The 23353-nt window shown below is 41.3% G+C and overlaps 1 protein-coding gene across 1 annotated transcript in view; it reads left to right on the top strand.

The window, feature by feature from the left end:
- SNX14 (sorting nexin 14) overlaps positions 1–22579 on the top strand; it is a 1453711-nt gene extending 1431132 nt beyond the window's left edge. The window contains exon 24 of the mRNA XM_044067476.1: positions 22365–22579. Within this exon, the coding sequence (XP_043923411.1) occupies positions 22365–22403 (39 nt within the window). The 3' untranslated portion in view covers positions 22404–22579. The remainder of the gene's footprint in view (positions 1–22364) is intronic.
- The last annotated feature ends 774 nt before the right edge of the window (positions 22580–23353 follow it).

Raw genomic sequence — 23353 nt, 5'->3', positions numbered from 1 at the left:
GAGACGACCACCAAGAAGGAACTTGCTGAGCAGAGTTCCGTTCTCCATCGCCTAACATGAGTCTAGGATGTTGGATAGATTTGTGAAGCATGTGTATGCTTCAGTGACCTTTGCCCTTAGGTCACTAAACTACCTGACACACTTTACAAGACTACAAAAGGACTTGATTAAGGAACTGTCAAAATCCCTTTCTGGGACCACTACTGCTGACACTCAGACTTCTTTGGCTTCACATTTGCAACCCTTCAATCCATTTCTAATTCATCCATGAGGCTTATCTGTCATGCAGCTGAAGGTACCTCAACGGTGGTGGTTTCAAGCATTTCCATTAGGGGGCATGCCTGGATGCACTTTTGTGATTTTGTGGAACCCTTTCAAGTCCTTGTTCGTCAGTGCACCTTTTGATGACATTTCGCTGTTTGGCCCAAAAGCGAAGGACACGCACTCCAGGTGTGAAAAAGATGGAAAGACCCTGTCTGCAGTGGGTGTATGTTTTTTACCCCCTCAAAGAACTTTCTGTAGAAATCAACGAGGTGGTTGAAAGACTTGGTTCAGAAAGTCCCAGGGTCCTTTCCAAAGTCCACATGGAGATATTTCCCCCAGGGGCAGAGGAGGGAACTCAAATGGAAGACACCCACCCACGGATCAAAGAAGGTGTGCAGAACTAAGTGTCTAGAGACTCTTTCTCTGACAGACTCTACCAGCGCTCCTGAAACAAGGCCCAATTGTCCCTCTTTGGAGGCAATTGGGATCGATTATCTCTCCACCAGAGAGCCTGGCTAGATGTCACAAAAGACACGTGGGGCAGAGGATTATTTCTAGAGGTTATATAATTCCCTTTTCCCTTCCACCTCTGTCTGTATGCAAATTCCCCATTGTTTCACCCAGCCAGAGGAAAGCAGCAGCACTAGAAGTGCTAAAGCTGCTAGTGAAAAGAGTCATCCAAGAAGTCCCACCAGACCAGATAGAGACCAGAACTTACTCAGGATTCTTTTTAGTGCCAAAGAAAATAGGGAACTGGAGACCAATTTTGGATCTCAGCAACTTGAATAAGTCAGTCCAACAAACAAAGTTTTAGATGGTCACAGTTCAGTCCATTCTGCCCTTTTTGAGCAAGGATGACTGGATGTGCTTGATTAGACCTTCAAGATGCGTACTATCACATAAAATGAACAGACAGTCCAGAAGGTATTTACGCTTCTGGCTGAGAGCCAGTCACTGCCAGTTCAGAGCACTGCCCTGTGGCCTCACCACATCCCCAAGGGTGTTAACCAAATGCACGGCAGTGGTAGCAGCTCAGCTGAGACTGCAGGGATTTTGATTGTTTCCATACTTAGATGACAGGTTCATTACCGCCCCGACCAGGCATCTACTAATAAGAGCAAGAGATCAGGTACTCCAGACTTGCTCCTATCTGAAGATAACCATAAATTACAACAAATCTTATTTAGAACCATCTCAAACATTGGAATTCATAGGAGCAGTTTTCAACATGGCATCAGTAACAGCTTCTCATTGAGGGCAAACTATCAATTCCAGGTCAGGAAAATAGTTCACAGTACCAGAATTTCAGCCAGGTTGATTCTTCAAGCATTTGGGTCAATATCAGCAACCATAATTTGTTTCTCTAGCAAAATATCATATGAGAATTCTTCAATGGATGCTAGCAACACAATGGTTGATTATTTACCAGCGCATGGCAGGCATGCAAGAAATACCATTGGTGGTGGATTTGATCAGATCAGGTTCTACAAGCCTGTTCTTTCATCCTCCCTCAGCCCAAGGCTATAATGACCATGGATGCTTCCCAGATTGGGTGGGGGAGGGGTACGTCCTGGGGAAAATAGTCCAAGGCACTTGGTCCCCCAAGAGGCCAACATACATATCTGTGTCCTGGAAATGAGAGCAGTGCTCTTGTCATTGCAGGTATTCCAAGACTCTGTCCTTTAAATGTCAGTAGTTTGATACATCAACAAACAAAGGGGAACAAGGTCTTACCCCTTGTGTCAAGAAACCCTCAGAGTGTGGCAATGGGTAAGCTCTTCCAACCACTTTCTGATAACAGTGCAAATTCTGGGGAAGACCAACATGATAACTGAAAAACTGACCAGGTCCATTCTACCACCTCACAAGTGGTCTCTCAACAGAAAAGTGACAGATATGATTTTCTGTCAATGGGGCAGCCTTGCTGCTATCTTTTTGGATATCCCCTAAACAACAACTCCAGCAGCTTCTTTGCTGTCATCCCTCAACTTGGGGGGGGGTCATCAAAGGACGTTGTACTCCAAAATTGCCCCCCCCCCCAGTCTTCTTTATGCTTACCCTCCCATCTCCTCTAATTCCCAAGTTTCTACAGAAAGCTGCCTGGTTGAAAAAGAAAGTCATTCTCATTGCTCCTTACTGCCCTCAACAGATTTGGTTGCCATTTATTTGATTTTGTCTGCTTTACCCACCTTGGATTCTGGATCCAATTTCAGACTTCCTGTCTCACCCGACGGGCATGATTCAGCCACATTTTTCAAACTTCAAGCTAACAGCATGGTTTCTCTAATTCTCTTAATAGCCAGACAACCCATGCTCTCTTCTCCGGTCTGTCACATACATTTATCTTCTCATAAGGTTTTGACAAGAAAACTTTACAAAAGTAAATGGAAAAGGTTCATTTTTTGGGCACAGCAGAAACACATTGACCATTCTCAGCTCCTGTGAAAACTGTTCTGGAATTTTTGGCAACAGTTTTTAATGAAGAAGCTAGCTCTGTAGCATTAAAATTCAATTAGAAGCAATCTCTAATTTCCATATCGGGTTTGAGAGTTCTTCTTTGGCTTCATCTAAACTTTGTAAAGCCTTTATGAGCCACACACTCCTGCTAAAACCACTATATAAAGATCTACTTCTTGAGATTTAAATTTAGTACTGCAGGCCATAATTGATTCCACCTTTGAGCCAGCAGCTAAATGTGATCTTAAATTCCTGACCTGGAAAACTATTTTTCTAGTAGCCATTACTTCTGCTAGAAGAATTTCAGAACTTCAAGCATTGTCCACTAAACCTCCCTACTTAGTTTTTCATAAGGATCGAGTAACATTATGTACTAATGCTTCTTTTCTTCCTAAGGTGGTGTCAGAATCCAGTTTTAACCATGTCATTAATATGCCAGTATTCTTTCCTAAACTTACAAACAAAGGTGAATATACAGTATGTTACATTTATTAGATTCCCAGAGGCAATTACATTTTTACCTGCATAGAAAGAGAGATGTGAGGAAGACTGATCAATTATTTTGTGTCCTTTGCAGATTCCAAATTGGAAAAATCAATTGCAAAGGTGACTTTAGCCAGGTGGCCGACGGATTGCGTATCATTTATCTACAACAGTTTGGGTCTATCCTTACCAAAACCTTTAAGAGCCCATTCAACTAGGTCCATGTCAGCTTCTTCAGTGTTCCTATCCAGGGCTTCCATGGACAACATATGTGCAGCTGCAACTTGGGCCAGTCTTCATAACTTTATTACTCATTACAAACTAGACCTGGTCTTGAGAAGAAGAGCATTTTTTGGCTCAACTGTGCTCAGGAGTATCCTTCCTTAGCGTCCACCTCGGATTTAGGTAGCTGGGAACTGTGTCCCATACATTGTGAAAAGAATGAAAGCTGACATCATCAGATGAAGAAGTTGTGTATCTACCATAACATTCCATCTGTGCTACCCATTTTCATTCTTCCTCAACTTCCTACCCACCAACCCCCAACCTTTTTCACAATGGATTTCTGGAAAAACAAGATTTTTGTAAGGACACCACAGTCCTTGATGTTGAGGTCTAGATATGGCTTATTCTGTAGGATAGTTATAGTAGTTCTTTCTATTTCATTTAAAAATAGCAAACAAGATCTGAGGTATGTTAGGGGTCGGTGCATTATGGGTAAGGGAGGAGCTCGAGAGCTTTTTGGTGGCCACGAGCTGAAGTAACAGCCCAGTTGGATCTAGACTCAACAGTTGAGGAAGAATAAAAATGGACAACATAGATAGAACATTATGGTAAGTACATAACTTCTTTTTATACCTGTCAGCAACTAGCCCGGAGTAGAGAGTGTGTTGCCAGTTGTATCTGGATAGAATGATTAGTTAGGCAATACAAAAAGTATATAATGGATTTATCAGGGACGTTTTTTTTTTTTGCAGAATTTCTCAGTGAGTAAAGAGTGGTTAACTTAATCAAATGCTGTTTTTAAGCAATCAAAAATACCCAACAGGGTATGTGTTACATCATAGATAATGCCTGCCCAGAGGTGTTCTGAGGCCTGATGTCGCAGGTGAAGACCCTCTAATCCCCTGGAAGGGAGTTATTTACACATTAACACACACCCTAGTGGGCATTATTGCACTTAGATAATGAGATGTAAAATTGTAGTGCTGTACTTATTTATTTTTATTACTATTATTATTATTATTATTATGTTATACTTTTGATGTAAAATAGTTCCTCCGCCTAGTGTTACAAACTTGCTGAAGTATATGTAAATGGTCAATAATCCAGATCAGCACAGACACACCAATGGTCAAACTCCAGCATAGAATCAGGTTTATTAAAGGTTATTAAGTGCTTTAGCAGGCTAAGCTGCTTCATCAGAATACAACTTTTTTTTTTTTTTTTTCCTACTTTTTTTTATTATTTTTGTAGTGTTTATTTTTTATTCTTTACATACAAGTTATATACATACATATTTTATATACATACACTTTTATGTATATTTCTTATGTGTGTGCATGCTATGTGTGTGTGTATATATATATATATATATATATATATATATATATATATATATATTTTTTTTTTTTTCTGTATAGCTCATATATATAGAGTAAGGAGAAATAAATGTATATTTGTTTAAGGGAAGGGATATATATGGTCATGTGATCAATTAATGGTTTGTAGCTTTGTATAAAAGTTTAACAAGCCCTTGATTTGAATGCTGTATTCTGATGAAGCAACTTAGCCTGCGAAAGCGCTTGATAACCTTTAATAAATCTGATTTTATGCTGGATACTGGTCTTCGGTGTGTCTTTGCTGATTTGGATTATTGACTGTGTATATTTGGTTTCAAGATGCTCTTCAGCTGGCTTGGTTTGTGGTAATTTTTATCTTGTTATATGTAAATGGTGTTGGAGGAAGTATTTTACATCCAAATTATAAGATTTTCAAAAAATGTCCAGATATTTTGGTCCCTTACTCGTCAAATTTGTGGTTTTATTGGCAATCATTGGGGATTGAAGTCCATAAATAATGAAATACATTTGAGTTTCAGAGAGTATTTATTTCCTTCTGAAAATGCATGGTAAAACAAGTCCTTTTAGTCTAGCAACTTTCTGATTTTATTTTAGCAATGTTTAAAATCTGTTCCTATTTTTAAGCCTTTGTTCCCCCATACTTCTCAATCTCTAAGCTCAAGAAATCTGGACAACTTACAAAATAATGGTGGGACATAGGTCTAAAATAAAGGACAGATTTTAAATATTGCTGTTCTAAACTTAAAAAGCTGCTATAGTAACGGGATTTGTTTTGGCATGCATTTTCTAAAGGATAAGAGGTGTAAAACTCAAATGCATGTCACCATTTAGTGATGTCAGGTCCTGTACGATTTGCCAGAAAACCACACATTTTATCTGGAACAATCTGATAAACAGTAGATAAAAATCTGGACAGTTGAGAGTTATGGTGTCCCCTTTATTTTAGGCTTTATCCAGATTTCTTGAGCTAAGAGGTTGAGAGAGATATATACCTCTTAACTGCAGTTACCACTAGTCAGTTGATCTCACTCTCACTCACTCACATACACACAATACTCTTCCACTTTCATGCATGCAGACAAACTTACATTCATACATGCAGACAGAAATTTAAACACACACACAGAAGCACACTCACTTTTTCTTTCTTTTTTTTTAAATGTTCATTTTAATCGTACACTCACTAAACAGCACAAGTGCTGCTTAGTGAATGTAAAATAATGGCAACCATTAGCTTCCTTACTGATGAGCTTCACAGCACCTTAATATGCTGTGAAACAGTAGACTAGTTTTTCAGCAAGCATTACCTGTACATTAACATCCTGCTGGAGAACATCCGATGTTCTTTGTGTTTCACTGTTGCATTCATCACACTTGGGTTATCTGCCTGCAAGTAGACCTCAGCCGGCCCGAATACCAGAGTCTTGGGATTTCTGCATCGGATGCTGTCACCTCTTCCATGATGTCAGGTCGTCATGGGTATAAAACATGCAGCCGATGCCATTACATCAGTCTGAAGGAGCCCGAAGCAGAAACAGTTTGCAAGTGCCAGTCGGCCGCTACCTGAAATTTTCGTTTTTCGAGTTTCAAACCTGAAGTCTTCTAAAGCTAAATACCCCATTGGGGATTCTTTTTTCTTGCTCTAACCGATGTCAGAAAAAATTAACAATTGTCTTGCCTGTGGAAAGCAAATACCTCACAGAGATTTTCATTGTTACTGCATCACCTGTTTAGGGCCAGACCACGACGTCCCTCTCTGTCAGTTTTGTGCCTTGTTTAATGCCCGAACCATTCGGCGTCAGGCTATTTTTGTAGGTAAATTCTTTCATTCTGTGTATTCAGAAATGGCTTCAGTAAGCTATCCGACCACCAATCTTCAGAAAAAGCACAAAGACAGAGACAGACCGCATAGGTCAAAAACTGCCGACGATGCTTCCGTTAAGCTAGTCACCAGTCCGCCGGTACTCAGTGAGGTGCCTTTGCAGCCCCTGATGCCCACTTCTACAGATTTGCAGGCCTCTTCTGAGACCCATTCGGAGTCCGGTATGCCACGAGATGCTTCTTTGACTGTGGAACCTGCGGATGTGTCTACCTTGGATGGGTCAGGAGCAGCTGTGGAGGTACCGGCTTCTGAGGGTGTATTCAGGCCTACCGATATTCATATTAAGCCGGCAACTTCATTTTCAACTAAACCTACAGAGTTTCTCAGGCCCAGAGTTCACACTACACCTAGAAAACCGACACCTAAAGCTCATGCTCAAGCTCCCATGCCACAAAAACAAATGCTTAAAATGGTGAAGACCTTATTACTCTAATTAGGGGAAGCCAGCCTTCCCCTGCTAAAAGACAAAGAATTGAATTTCCTTCTGATTCTACAAACCAGGAGTCTGATGACTCTGACTCTTCTGATTACCAGGACATACCCTTATCTACCTATGAGGATTCAGATGCAGAGGAATCCATTCCCTCTGCCTCCCCTCCAGAGGATTTTTCTTTTGGTGAAAACTTGCATAACTTAAGAGAGTATTTCCGCTGGGAATGCCAGGACTATCCTCAGTCCAAAAAGAGACTCAGGGAATTTTTAGATTTGCCTCAGCACAGGCCTCTAGCTATACCCCCTGTCCTGGATATTGTAGATGATGTCTTCATGGAGTCCAGTCTTACTCCTGACACTTTACCACCAGCTCCTAGAAAACCTGACAGGTACTACAGAGTACCTGACTCTCACAAATTTCTCTTTAAGAATCCTACTGCGGATCCAGAGACCATTTCCCAGGGACCTAAAGGCATTAAGGCTACTACAGCCAGAAACCCTACCCGTTAAGACAGGAATTCTAGAGCTTTAGACAGATTGGGTAAGAAGGTATGTACCTCTGCAACTCTTGACATTAGGGCTTTGAATTGCCAGTTTCACATGTTGAAGTACCAGCAACATATTATGGAACTAATTAAACAAATAATGGTGTTACTTCCAGATTGTGCAGAAAATAAAAATTTACAAGAGTTAATGCATTCTGCAAACCAAGTTAGTAAACATACTTTGCAGTGTGGGTTTGATGCCTTAGAAGCATCTTGCAGGGCTGCTGTCATTGGTTCTGTACTGAGAAGGCATGCTTGGCTAAAGGAACAACTCTTACTAGACCATGTCAAAGCAAAATTACTAGATGTTCCATTAAATCAGGAGCGTTTGTTTGGCACAAAAGCAGAAGACGTTCTTAAAAAGATGGAAGAAAAAGTTAAATCTATGCAAACCGTCAAAGATTTCTTACAGGTGCAGCCACCCAGATTCAGTAGGCATTGAGCTTCAAAAACTGGTCCTTTCCTGTCCCTCTCAGTCCAAACCGAGGGGAAATAGACCACCAAGACTACAGTCTCAGGGTATGCAGAGATCTAAACAATGGAGTGTTTCCACCTCAAAACCAGGGAGTGGTAAGCCACCCCCTTATGGAAAAAGTTCACAATGACTTTCCAATTATACTTCCAGGCCATGCCCAAGTACTTGCGCCCCTAGGAGGAAGACTCACCCTTCATGCAAAAAACTGGATGTCCATTACTCATGACCGATGGGTTCTAAACATTGTATCCCAGGGATACAGATTCTACTTCCACTCACTGCCAACCCCAAGCGGGTTGCCAGACCTTCCTGCAAACCAGTGGACAGAGGCTCAAAAGCAAGTACTTTCCCTTCTCCATATCAGGGCTGTTTAGCCTGTTCCAGTAGAACAAAGGGGACAGGGTTTCTACTCCAGACAGTTCTTGGTGCCCTATCCTGGATCTATCAATTCTCAACACCTTTCTGGTGGTCCCAAAATTCAAAATGCTAACACTGCAACAGCTTCTTCCTATGCTAGCCAAGGATGCCTGGTTAGTCACCCTAGACTTAAAAGAAGCTTATCTGCACAACCCCATAAGGGAGTCTTGCAGGAAATACCTACATTTCAGGGCAGGCTCTATGCGCTATCAGTTCTCTGCACTTCCCTTTGGCTTATATACTGCACCCAGAGTATTCACAAAATGCCTAGCTCCAGCCATCGTATACTGCAGGCAGAGAAATATTCAAATCTACCCATACTTGGACGATTGCCTGATTCAGGCAGACAGTCAGGAACTGCTACTTCAGAACCTGGCATTTGTAAAAAGACTTCTAACTTCACTGGGATACACCATCAATGAAAAGAAATCACAACTGATGCCCAGCCAACAAATTGTATTCCTGGGAGCAAGATTGAACACAGCTTCCCAGATGGCATTCCTCACTCCAGAACTCCAGAAAAGCAGGTCCATTTGACTATTTCAAACTAATGGCCACCAAAACCCAGCTATCTGCAAGGAAAATACTACAAGCCCTAGGGTTCATGGCCTCATGCATTCTGCTAATTCCATATGCAAGACTGCATATGAGGAAACTTCAATGGTACTTAAAAAGTCACTGGTGTCAACATTCTCAGGACCTGGAAACACTGATTCCTATCATACCTTGTATAAGGTTAGAGTTCCTTTGGTGGACAGAAGCATGCAAACCACAATAAGTACTTCCTTTCACTCAACCTCTCGCCGTCCAAACCCTGACAACAGATGCATCAGACTATGCATGGGGGGCACACATGGCAGGCAAATGCATTCAAGGCAAATGGAGCCCAGAACAAATTCCCCTGCATATCAGTCAAAAAGAGATGCTAGCTGTACAGAATGCTCTGACAGCCTTCAAATATGTTATCCTTCCAGGACAGCTCCTGATAAAGACAGACACCACCACAGTTATGTGGTACATAAACAAGCAGGATGGAACTCATTCTTACCCGCTCTGCAGGTTAGCCATAGCTCTGTGGAACACAGCCTTGAGCAGCCAAGTGCACCTACAAGCACAATTCCTGCCAGGCAAGCAGAAATCTACTGGACCCTCACGAGTGGAAACTGGAACCCAACTCATTCAAACTTCTAACCCCGAGGTGGACCTTTCTGCCTCCCCCCAAAACCACCAATTGAGCAAATTTTGCACCAGGAACCCTCACAGCAGAGCCTTATCCTTTACATGGGAAAACCTCTCAATTTATGCCTTTCCTCCTCTGCCCCTACTCTCAAAAGTACTACTCAAGATCAAACAGGACAGGCCAAGGGCAATCCTTATTGCACCAGACTGGCCACGCTAGCATTGGTACCCACTCCTACGCATTCTGACAACAGTGCCACCCTGGCACCTACATCAGACACCTTCCCTGCTGCCTCAGCAGGAGGGACAGATTTTGCATCCACAGCTGCAAACCTTAAACCCTGCAAGCCTGGCTTATCCCCTGAATACACCACCAGCATTACTCAGCAAACAGGTGCTGGACGTCATCCTTGAGGCTAGAAGGCCTAGTACTAGGAAATCCAATGCTGAAAAGTGGAAAAGATTTTGTTCTTGGAGTCAGTCTTAAGGAAAGGACACAGCTGTGCTCACCTTACCTCAAATCCTTGATTACCTAGCAGAGCTGCTCCACAGAGGCCTATCCTTCTCATCCATTAAGATTCATGCCTCTGCCATCTCAGCTCATTATAATACTGAGACAACTCTCTTTTCTCACCCTCTCATCAAACAGTTCCTGAGAGGAGCTAACAATTTAAGGCCCCCTAGGAGAGCTCCCACCCCGGCCTGGGACCTTAACTTTGTACTAGAGAAGCTCACACTTCCTCCTTTTAAATGTGCTGCTTCAGCAGAGTTAAAATTCCTCTCTTGGAAAATAGCTTTACTTCTAGCTATTACTTCAGCAAGAAGAGTGTCTGAGCTACAGGCACTAATGGCGGTGGAGCCCTTCATTATTTTCCATGCTGACAGGGTTTCCCTCAGGACTAACCCTTGCTTTATGCCCAAGGTGGTATCCAGTGTGGCTTTAAACCGATCCATTTGCCAACCTTTTTCCCTAATCCTCAGAATAAAGGGGAAAGGATCCTGCACTCCTTGGACGTGCACAGACAGCTCAGGTTCTACCTTGACAGGACTAAGCCTTTCAGAAAATGTGACCAGCTGCTAGTCAGCTTTGCTACAGGAGCAGAGGGCAAGGCCATTTCGAAGCAAACCATTTCCAAATGAATAGCACACTGCATCCATTTCTGCTATAAGCACCATGGAAAACCTACCTCTCTGGGGATTAGAACTCATTCCACTAGAGCTACTTCAACCTCTACAGCATTTCTCTGGGGAGTCCCTACCAGGGACATCCTAGAAGGTGCAACCTGGAGTTCTGTACACACCTTCACCAAGCATTACCACTTAACTATTTTTTTCTAAATCCAGAGCTGGATTTGCTACAGCAGTCTTCCAAGGCCTGCTAGTCAGCCCTAACACTTCTTGACTGCCTCCACCCTTCCTTAGCTTTGGGAATCAACCCAAGTGTGATGACTGCAACAGTGAAACACGAAGAACATAGTACAGTTGTGTACACTTACATAAATGTAGATGCTTGCGTGTATTCACTGTTGCAGTCCTGGTTTCCCCTCTCTCCAGCCCCCTGACTTTCTCTGTCCTTTCTACCTATCCTCTTTATGGCCATCTTTTATGGCAGGGGTATTTACTTTTTATTGGAGGTGTTCCACACCATGTAATAACTTCCTATTATGGGGGCTCTTAACATCTGGGGCAAGAAAAACTGATGTAATGGCGTTGGCTGTATGTTTTATACCCCTGATGACCTGACATCATGGAAGAGGCGACAGCATCCGATGCAGAAATCCCAAGACTGGTATTCGGGCCGACTGAGGGCTACCTGCAGGGAGAAGTGTGATAACTGCAACAGTGAATACACTCGAACATCTCCATTTATGGTAAGTGTACACAACTGTACTTTCTCCAATCAGTGTGCTGCTGTACAGATAAAGCATTCTCTAAATCTGAATATTGCACAGGCTGTCCATAGTGGTGTCGATAAAATTGGTGACATGAAATAAAGTAATATAAGTATTAATGGTAGGCTTATTTGAATATAGCAGTTGTAATGTATGAGAAAAATTGCTTATGAATTGATTTTGCAAACATTTTTATTGAGGGGAGCTGTCAGTTGAAAGCATTCAGGAGAATAGTGAGTATTATATTTGGAGACAGGAATGATAGGTTTCTAGGTTGCTAGGGTGGAGATGGTGGTGAAGGAGAAATTAAATATGTAAGGTAAAGGTGTAGAGTTGCAGGCTACAGGCTTTTAAAGACATTTCAGTAAAGATAAAATTAATTATGAGGAACGCATCTTATTTTTAAAAGATTTTTTTACAGTTTTTGGGGAAGTGGCTTTGAAACACATTTTAGGGCTCTGTTCTGTACAGGAAACTAATTTAAGGGGGCGGCGAAAGCCAACACATTCTGGCTAGGCTTATAGATATATGTTCTTGCATGCTACTAGCATGCATCCCCCCCATTTGTTAAGAGCTTTGCCTCATGGAGAATTTAAAAGAATATATCAGCATACTAGTATAGAATCTGAGTTGGATCATGAGTTGAATGAGGTATTTCTTAGATTATGTGAAAGAGGGTATGAAAAAAAGCAACTATTTACAAGTATGAATAATGTTATGAATAAGTATAAAACATTCAGGAAGTCAGAAAGGAATGTTTCAGATTTAACCAAAAAAGATAGAGACGTGGAAGAGGTATTTTTTGTAACTAGGTATACAGCTTTTTCTGAAAAATTTGTCTCTACAATTAAGAGATTTTGGCATTTGGTTAGTGAGGATGACTATATAGGTGAGCTTTTTCCTGATCACATAACATTTTCATACAAGAAGGGAAAGAATTTAAAAGAAATATTAAATAATAACCTCTTAATAAAAAGAACTTCTCATACTACTGATTTGGGATCCTTCAGATGTGGTTCCTGTAGTTTATGTGATAGAATTATTGATGTCAGGTCTATTAATAATGTTAACCATTACCCCAAGCACCACTTTAATTGTAAATCTATTGGTGTTGTATACACACTTACTTGTAGTTGTAATAACATATGGTATATTGGACAAACAAAAAGAATGGTCAGGGTTAGAATTCTAGAACATTTAAAGGATATTCGGAATTTAAATTTATCTAGCCCAGTTGCTAAACACTTCTTTGAAGCTCATGAAGGTAAATCTGATAGTTTAAAATTCAGCATCTTGGGTAAACCTTTCTGTTGTAGAGGTGACAATATTTGTGATAAATTATTGGAGCTAGAAACCAGGATGATTTTGAAGTTCAATACCTTAAAACCTTCTGGACTTAATTTAGAATTAGGAATGTGATGAATGATTTGATGAATTAATTAACATTAGGAATATTTTCTGATAATAAAAATTATATAATAGAATCATATAACAGAATAATATGTTTATATTTATACATAATATTATTAAATAAAATAAATAATTAGTATATTCAGTATGTACATAATTTATTTGAATATTTATTTAAATATGGTGTGATCACTTTAAATATGTATAAGTTTTTTTCCCTCCTTTTTGGAAGTAATTACATAATTAATTGATTAATTGATCCAATTAGTGTTTATATAAATATTGCCATTGTGCTACATTGAATTGTGATCCTTTGAAGGCGAGTTGCCGAGGTACCAGGTCTTTTGGGAAAGAAATAAAAGAAATTTTTCGTTGGATTAAGTATTGGCTGTTTGGTGTGTTTTCAGCTTACTCTTTGTGTTTTTTGTAGGCTTATAGATACCCTCGGGCAGATGGCCTAGTACTTACCTATGAACGTATAAAATGAAGTAGTTTATTTCACTAAAGTTGAAGAGGAAGTGAAGGAGGCTTAGGGAGACTTAGGATGAAGATGGTCATTTAGTAAGTTTGCTTTTGAGTGGGATGTTGAATTAGTGTGAGCAGAAGGTGGTTTGAAAGAAGAATGTTCTTTCTGATTTGGGATTTCATTTCAGTCCACTGCATTTTAGAGTTTGATTGGGAGACTTTATGTCCAGAATATAATGGTCAGACTTGATCTTTTTATATAGAGTGAAACTTTATATCCGAGTCTGTGGGCAGATTTGTTTCCAGACTTTCTGGGCTGTCACTTTGCTTAAAGTACTTAAATTTGTGTGAGAGCAAAGAACAGTTATTTCCATGAACCCAGCATTTCCTAACAGGATGGAAACTATTCTGAATAGTGGCATATAGAATTAAAATACTGAAGTGCATTGTTAGCATTATCTCTGTTTTACAGTGGACACCACTCTGTTAGTGACAGTAAGTTAAAGGGAGTTACTTCAGTTTCAGGTGAAAATGAATGACCATTAACTAATCTTTGAAGTGGATTTGAGTATTGTAAATGCGGTGTAGTGATCACTAATTGTTTTTGGTATAACAGTGGAATACGTTAGTCAGTCTGATATCTAATTAAGTCCTGAAAGAGAGGGTGAGAGAAAGGACATGGGATAAGTAAGAGAGTTAACAAGATGAGTAAGGCCAGCTAGGGAATTTGAATGCATAAGTTTATGGTGAAGTGACCTTATCCAATCAAGACTGAAATCAGCTAGGTATAAAAAGTTATTTTTGAAGGACCATTTACTTAAGTATGAGAGCAAATTAGTAAACAAGTTCATGGAAGATGATGGTGAATGTAAGCCTCCACGGTGCATTAATTACTTTTCCAAAATGTTTGATATGGGTGTCAAGCTAATTTGGATCAATGTTTTTATTATTGTTGCTGTGATCTAAATCTGTAGTTGCAAAACACATTTTTTATAGATTCATAGATACAGTGCAATGGAAAAGTATTTGCCCCCTTCCTGATTTCTTAATTTTTTGCATGTTTGTCACACTTAAGTGTTTCAGATCATCAAACAAATATAAATTTTAGACAAAGATAACCCAAGTAAACACAAAATTTAGTTTTTAAGTGATGATTTTATTTATTAAGGAAAAAACTATCCAAACCTACATGGTCCTATGTGAAAAAGTAATTGCCCCCTAAACCTAATAACTGGTTGTGCCACTCTTCGCAGTAACAGCTGCAATCAAGCGTTTGCGATAACTGGCAGTGAGTCATTCACATTGCTGTTGAGGAATTTTGGCCCACTCTTCTTTGCAGAATTGTTTTAATTCAGCCATATTGGAGGGTTTCCGAGCATGAACCGCCTTTTTAAGGTCATGCCACAGCATCTCAATTGGATTCAAGTCCAGACTTTGACTAGGCCACTCCAAAACCTTATTTTGTTTTTTTTTAAGCCATTCAGAGGTGGACTTGCTGGTGTGTTTTGGATCAATGTTCTGCTGCAGAACCCAAGTGCGCTTCAGCCTGAGGTCATTAACTGATGGCCGCCGGACATTCTCCTTCAGGATTTCTTGGTAGAGAGCAGAATTCATGGTTCTATCAATCACAGCAAGTTGTCCAGGTCCAGAAGCAGAAAAGCAGCCCCAGACCATCACACCACCACCACCATGTTTGACCGCTGGCATGATGTTCTATTTTTGAAATGCTGTGTTACTTTTACGCCAGATGTAATGGGACGCACACCTCCCAAAAAGTTCAGCTTTTGTTTCATCAGTCCACAAAATATTTTCCCAAAAGTCTTGGGGATCATCAAGATGTTTAGTGCGACGAGCCTTTATGTTCTTTTTGGTCAGCAGTGGTTTGCCATGATCCTTGCCATGCATGCCATTTTTGCCCAGTCTCTTTCTTATGGTTGAGTCATGAACACTAACCTTAACTGAGGCAGTTGAGGCCTGCAGTTCTCTAGATGTTGTTTTGGGTTTTTTTGTGACCTCTTGGATGAATCGTCGCTGCACTCTTGGGGAAATTTTTGTAGGCTGGCCACTCCTGGGAAGGGACATCACTGATGTTCTTCGTGTTTCACTGTTGCAGTCATCACATTTGGGTTATCTGCTTGCAGTAGCCCTCAGTCTGCCTGATTATCAAAGTCTTGGGTCCTGCTTCGGTTGCTGTCGCATCTTCCATAACGTCAGGTAGTCAGGGGTATAAAGCATGCAGCTGACGCCATTACATCAGTCTTTCTTGTCGTGCAGTGCCCGAAGCAGAAGCAGTTTGCAAGTGTCGGTCAGCCAACTCCTGAAATTTTCATTTTTGAGTTTCAGAACCGAAGTCTACAACTAAAGCTAAGTACCCCATTGGGGAAACTTTTTCTTGCTCTAAACCGATGTCAGTAAAAGTCAATAATTGTATTTCTTGTGGAAAGCAAATACCTCATAAAGATTTTCATTCGTACTGTATTCCTTGCCTTGGCCCTGACCATGACGTACCTCGCTGTCGGTTTTGTGCCTTATTTAAACAACAAACTATTTGTTGTCGGTATATTTATGCTTCTAAATATTTTGGTACTCAGTTCAATTACCCAGATATGGCTTCAGTAAGCCAATCGACTAGCGACATTCCGAAAAAACGCAAAGATAAAGACAGAGACAGGCCACCTAGGTCCAAAGCTGCCAATTTAGCTTCTCCTAAGCTAGTCGCCAGTTCGCTGGTATGCAGTGAGGTGCTTTCGCAGCCCCTGATACCCGCTACTTCAGATTCGCAGGCCTCTACTGAGATCCATGCGGAGTCCAGTATGCTGCGAGATGTTTCAGCTGTGAACCTATGGATGTCTCTACCTTGGATGGGTCAGGAGCCGCTGTGCAGGCAACGGCTTCTGAGTGTGTATTCAGGCCTACTGACTTGCATATTAAACCAATGCCATCTTCTTCTTCTTCAAGGCCTAAAACTCGATCCATTCCTAGAAAACTGATGCCCAGACCACATGGACAGGCCTCTATGCCTAAAAAAAAATGATAAGAATGGCTGAAGACCTTATTACTTTAATCAGGGGAAGCCAGCCTTCCCCCTCTAAGAGACCTAGGTCTGAATTTGCTTTTGATTCTTCTGATCAGGATTCTGAAATTTCTGTTTCCTCTGATGACCAGAATTTACCCTTGTCTACCTATGAGGATTCTGATGCAGTGGACTCTATTCCCTCTGCTTCCCTTCCAGAGGATTTCTCTTTTGGTGAAACCTTGCATACTCTTAGGGAGCATTTTCGCTGGGAAGGCCAGGATTACTCTGATTCTAAAAAATAGGCTTAGAGATTTCTTACTCCTGCCCCAACACAGGCCTTTAGCTATCCCCCCTATACTGGACATTGTTGATTATGCCTTTTGGAATCTTAGCTTGGCCCCTGACTCCTTACCTTTCCTGAATCTCACAAGTTCCTTTTTAAAAATCCTACTGCGGATCCTCAGACCATTTCACAGGGACCCAAGGGCATTAAGGCTACTACTGCCAAAAATCCTAGCCCCTCTGATAGAGGTTCCAGGGCACTGGATAGATGCGGTAAGAAGTTATGCACTTCTGCAACTTTGGCCATTAAGGCCTTGAACTGCCAGTTTCATATGTTAAAGTATCAGCTGCATATTATTGGATTGCTTAAACAGAAAATGATGTTGATTCCTGACTGTGCTGAAAATAAGGATTTACAGGATTTAATGCATTCTGCTGAACAAGTTGGAAAACATACCTTGCAATGTGGTTTTGATTAACTAGAGGCATCTTACAGGGCTGCTGTCACTGGGTCTGTACTTAGAAGGCATGCTTGGCTTAAAGAGCAATCTTTGCCAGATCATGTTAAAGCTAAATTGCTGCATGCTGTCTTAAATCAGGACCGCCTGTTTGGCGACAAAGCAGAAGAAGTACTTAAAAAGATGGAGGAAAAAGCTAAATCTATGCAAACTGTTAAAGATTTCCTGCAAGTACAGCCTCCAAGATTTAGTAGGCATTGGCCCTCTAAGAATTGGTCCTTTCCTGCCTCTTCCAGGCCATCTCAGTCCAAACCCAGAACCAGCAGAACACCCAGGCTTCAGTCCCAAGGTACACACAGGACTAAGCAGTGGGGGGCTCCCTCTTCCAAAGCAGGGAGTAATAAGACACCCCCCTATGGTAAACTGTCTCAGTGACTTAACTTTAAAACTTCCAAGCCCTTCTCAACTGACTGCTCCTTTAGGGGTAAAGATTGCTCTGCAGGCAAAAAACTGGGAACTCATTACCCAGGACAAATGAGTTTTAAATATAGTTTCCCAAGGATACAGATTCCACTTCCACACTTTACCAACCCCAAACGGTTGGCCAGATCTACCCCCAAATCAGTGGGCAGAGGCTCAAAAGCAAGCTCTCTCTCTCTTACGTATAAGGGCTATTCAAACTGTCCCAGAGGAGGAAAGGGGACAAGGTTTCTACTCAAGACTTTTCCTGGTGCCCAGAAAAGACAACTCCTGGCATCCTATCCTGGATCTTTCTATCCTAAACACTTTTTTGGTGATCCCAAAATTCAAGATGCTAACTCTTCACCAGTTGCTTCCTGTGCTAGGCAAGGATGCCTGGTTGGCAACACTGGATTTAAAGGAAGCCTGCCTGCACATCCCAATCAGGGAGTCTTGCAGAAGATACCTACGCTTCAAAGCAGGTTACATGCACTATCAGTTCTTTGCAATGCCCTTTGGCTTATCTACTGTGCCCAGGATATTCACAAAGTACCTAACTCCAGTCATTGCATTTTGCAGGCAAAGAAATATTCAGATATACCCATACCTGGACGATTGTCTAATTCAGGCAGAAAGCCAGGACATACTTTTGAATCATCTGTTGTTTATACAAAAGGTGCTAACTTCTGTGGGGTACACCATAAATGAAAATAAATCACATCTTGTACCCTGCCAACAAATTGTATTCCTGGGAGCAAGCTTGAACACAACTTCCCAGATGGCTTTCCTCACGCCAGAGAAACAAGTTCATCTGACAGCTTACTTCAAACTAATGGTCATAAAGACCCTGCTATCTGCAAGACAAATACTGCAAGCCTTGGGGTTCATGGCCTCCTGCATTCTCCTAATTCCATATGCAAGACTGCATATGAGGAAACTACAATGATATCTAAAAAGCCTATGGTGTCAACATTCTCAGGATCTAGAAGCTATGATTCGTATCATACCTTGCCTACAGTTAGAGTTCCTTTGGTGGGCAGAGGCCTGCCACCAAAAGAAGGGACTGCCATTCACTCTATCCCCTGCCGCCCAAACACTAACAACAGATGCATCAGACTCTGCATGGGGGGCTCACTTGCCAGGGAAGTGCATTCAGAGCAAATGGAACCCAAGTCAAATGCACCTGCATATCAGTCAAAAAGAAATGTCATCTGTACAGAATGCTCTGACAGCCTTCAAGGACCACATTCTTCCAGGACAATTAATGGTAAAGACAGACAACACCACTGTTATGTGGTACATAAACAAGCAGGGGGCAACCGACTCATACCCTGTCTGCAGACTAGCCATGGCTCTGTGGAACACAGCCTTGAGCTACCAAGTACATCTACAGGCTCAGTTCCTGCCGGAAAGCTAATTACGCTGGCAGACGAACTAAGCAGAAATCTTATGGATCCACACGAGTGGAAACTGGAACCAAAGACATTCAACATGTTGATAAACAAATGCGGGAGCCCAGACATAGACTTGTTTGCCTCCCCCCAGAACTACCAATTGGAGAAATTCTGCACAAGGACTCCCCACAAACAAGCTCGGAAAGTGGATGCCCTGTCCTTCACCTGGAAAAAATCTACTACTAAAGATCAAACAGGACAAACCAAGGACGATACTTATTGCACCAGATTGGCCACGCCAGCACTGGTACCCCCTCTTGCGAAGTGTGTCACTGTTGGCACCATGGCACCTGCCTCAGACCCCTACCCTGCTGTCCCAGCAGGAGGGGCAGATTTTGCACTCTCAGCTTCAAACCCTGAACCTGCAGCCTGGCTAATTCCCTGATCTCTCCATTACCATCCCTCAGTAAACAAGTGTTGGATGTCATTCTGGAGGCAAGGAGGCCTAGTACTAGAAAATCTTATGCTGAAAAATGGAAGAGATTCTGTTCCTGGAACCAAGCTCAGGGGATGGGCACAGCAGTGCCCAATTTACCTCAGATTCTTCAATACTTAACTGAGATGCTTCACAAGGGCCTTTCCTTTTCCTGCATCAAAATTCATGCCTCAGCCATTTCAGCTCATTACAGCACAGAACTACCCCTCTTCTCTCATCCACTGCTCAAGCAGTTCCTCAGAGGGGCCAAGAACTTAAGACCACCCAGGAGAGCCCCTACTCCAGCCTGGGACCTTAACTTTGTATTGGAAAAACTCACTCTACCTCCTTTTGAGCCAGCTGCAAGTGCAGAGTTGAAATTCTTTTCTTGGAAAACAGCTTTCCTTTTAGCCATCGCTTCAGCAAGAAGGGTGTCTGAATTACAGGCCCTTATGGTAGTGGAGCCTTTCATCATCTTTCATGCAGACAGGGTGTCCCTCAGGACCAATCCCTCCTTCATGCCCAAGGTAGTATCCACTGTGGCTCTTAATCAGTCCATTCATTTGCCAACCTTCTTTTCTAATCCACAGAACAAAAGGGAATGTATACTGCACTCCTTAGATGTGCACAGACAAGTTAAATTTTACTTGGACAGGACTAAACCTCTCAGGAAATCTGAACAGCTGCTGGTGGCATTTGCTGCAGGGGCAGAGGGGAAGGCCATTTCAAAGCAAACCATTTCTAAATGGATAGGCCATTGCATTCATTAATGCTGTAAGCACCATGGAAAACCTATCCCACAAGGGATAAGACCACATTCAGCCAGGGCTGCATCTACCTCTACAGCCTTTCTCAGAGGTGTCCGTACCAGGGGCATCCTAGAAGCTGCTACCTGGAGTTCTGTACATTCTTTCACCCATTTGCCAATTTTCTCTAAAGCTAGAGCTGGCTTTGCCACTGCAGTCTTGCAGGGCTTTGTAGCTGGTCCTAATGCTATCTAATTTCTTCCTCCCATCCTTAGCTTTGGGAATCTACCCAAATGTGATGACTGTAACAGTGAAACACGAAGAACATATTACAGTTGTGTACACTTACCATAAATGTAGATGTTCGAGTGGATTCATTGTTGCAGTCCTGGTTACCCTCCCTCCAGCCCCCTGACTTCTTTTGGCTATACCTCTTTTCTTTTTTACTATGCTTAAAGTTTTTTGGTGTATTTGCTTTTTTATTGGAGGTATAACCTTGTATATATATTTAGTTGCTTCCCATTAAGGGACACCTGACATCTGGGGCAAGAAAAACTGATGTAATGGTGTCGGCTGCATGCTTTATACCCCTGACTACCTGACGATATGGAAGATGAGACAGCAACAAACGCAGGACCCAAGACTTTGATAATCAGGCTGACTGAGGGCTACTGCAAGCAGATAACCCAAATGTGATGAATGCAACAGTGAATACACTCGAACATCTACATTTATGGTAAGTGTACACAACTGCACTTTTCTAGTAGACCATGGAGAACAGTCCTGGACCTACCCAGACTTTAGTTTGTTTTTTTTGCGAGCACCCAAATTCAGGATGCTTACCCTGCCAATCATTAATCCCACTTCTTCTCCCTTGGCCTTCCTGATTTGATTCAGCCTGAAAGATGCTTATGTACATATAGCATTTTACCATTTCATAAGAAGCGGAGCAAATTTCTTAGATTCAGTGTCAGAGTCCAATGTTACCAATGTACATACTTGGCCTTTTGAGACTGCAACGTGCCCAGAGTATTCATGAAATGCACATCCCAGTGGTAGCTTTTCCAAGACTGAAAGAGTTCCTCAAGTATCCATACCTAGGCAGACTCAATCACAATGCTAATTCTTGGAGAGTCTCAACATCACCATAAACTACTTCCAACCTCTGAGGTTTCACTCCCTGTTCCTAAACTAGACCTCATCCCTGACAGGGTCAAGAAGTAACCTTGAACATGGAGGAATGCAGGCCTACCTCCAGAAGAAGTCCTTTACACTAGGATCTTCCTTCTTGCAAAGCAACAGGGAGTACATGATGGCCAGAGATCTTTTGAAGGCTTTGGGCTACATAACCTTGAACATGCTGTTAGTTATGTAAGCTATTACACAAATCTACTTCAAGGGACTCAGTGAAGTAAGACTGGAATGTTATCTGAGGCAGTTTTCATAATGATGGATCTTCCTTGTGGTCTGTGTAAGCAAATCCACTGTTTTTCCAATCTACCTACACCATTTTGGGGCTGTTGTTCTTTTTAATCATGGAGATCTATGTAACATGCCTGAGCAGATCTTATTCCTGTCATGTGAAGAGTTGAGTAGTTGATATGGGAGAACTGGAGAATGCGCAAAAATATTGCCTGCTTTTTTACACACAAGTGAGTGTGCTCTCACACTTTTTGGTGTTTGATTGCTGAAATTCTTATGCCAGATGCAAGCACTTGTATGCAGCCAAGTAACTTAATGTAATTTTGCTACAAAATTCAAAAATCCAGCTTTGCAATAAATATCTTGTATAACTTTTATCTACGCAGCTTATCTAGTTTAAAAAGGACAGCTGTTTGCTCTAGTTACACTATTAATATCTGAATATTTTCCATTCACGTTTGCTAATAATTTGATTGATGATCTTGAAAATATTGCATAGAATAAATGTCTTCCTTAAACAATCACACTTGTAAAATTTGAAAACATTTCAAATTTAAATCAGTAGTGAGACTGTCTGTATTTTCCCTTTGTTTTGCTTTTTTTTAATTGTTTGTGTTTTTATGAATAGGTGCAAAAGGAAGGAACCCTGTCACCCCCTTGGTTGTAAAAGACCACAGAGGACCAGGATAATTTACTGACTACTGCTGATACTTGTTACATGTTGTATATAGACCAAACAGTGTTCAATGTCTTTGATTATAGTGTATATATTGGTTTGTGAATAATCCATATTTGAAAATGAACCAAGTAATCGATTGTGTAAATAAAGCTGAGGTGATCTTATTTATACTGTTGTGCTTCATTCTTTAAGTTTGAAACTTAATTAGTTCCTTTTTTGTGATTTTTGACAAGATGATATGATCTGTAACTAAAGTGCATGATAAGGTAAGATGCATTTGTGTGAAATATTGTGAAACACTGAAAAAAGTCAGCTTTTGTACTGCAGTATTTACCTGCAGCATATTCAAGGGCTGCACATGAAAGAAAGAGTTCACAAGATAGTAGTAAAATGGTAAAAGTAACCGGGAAAAGCTGAAAGACAACAACAACTAATGGGTAATTTTAGTTTGTAGTCAGAAGACTAGATCACTCAGACTGGTGGTACAGCAAGCAGGAATGCTTTCATAATTTGTTTTGAGACATGGCTCCCAAAGGGTGTTTTGTAACCCACTAGTTAGTTAAATGGTCATTGCAGGTAGGCTGTGGTAAGTAAAACAAAAAATGTATATAATGAAAGCCGTAGCACGCAGTGGTCTATGATTACAGTGTGAAAGACAGAATTAGGGGAAGTGTGAGGGCAAAGCAGAATGCAACAAATCCAGTGGGAAGCATGTTACAGTGCCACATGTTGTTTCCTGCAGTATTTTAAACTGTATATTACTTCTCTGTTACCATAAAGTGTACTATAAAATGTCATAGTTCCAGTCAGGCCCCCTACCCCACTCCACCCAATCAGGCATCTAAGAATATGGTGTGTCCATCATATTGTATTATGTTATAACCATGCTTAGCCTTTTTTAAATACTGTATGTTAATTCTCCGGTGCTATAAGGTGCT

Source organism: Protopterus annectens, chromosome 1.part0 (genome assembly GCF_019279795.1).
Source record: "Protopterus annectens isolate FY-2018-M chromosome 1.part0, PAN1.0, whole genome shotgun sequence".
NCBI classification, from domain to species: domain Eukaryota; kingdom Metazoa; phylum Chordata; order Ceratodontiformes; family Protopteridae; genus Protopterus; species Protopterus annectens.
The sequence above is the reverse complement of the archived record's forward strand: the minus strand, read 5'-3'. Positions and strand labels throughout refer to the sequence as shown.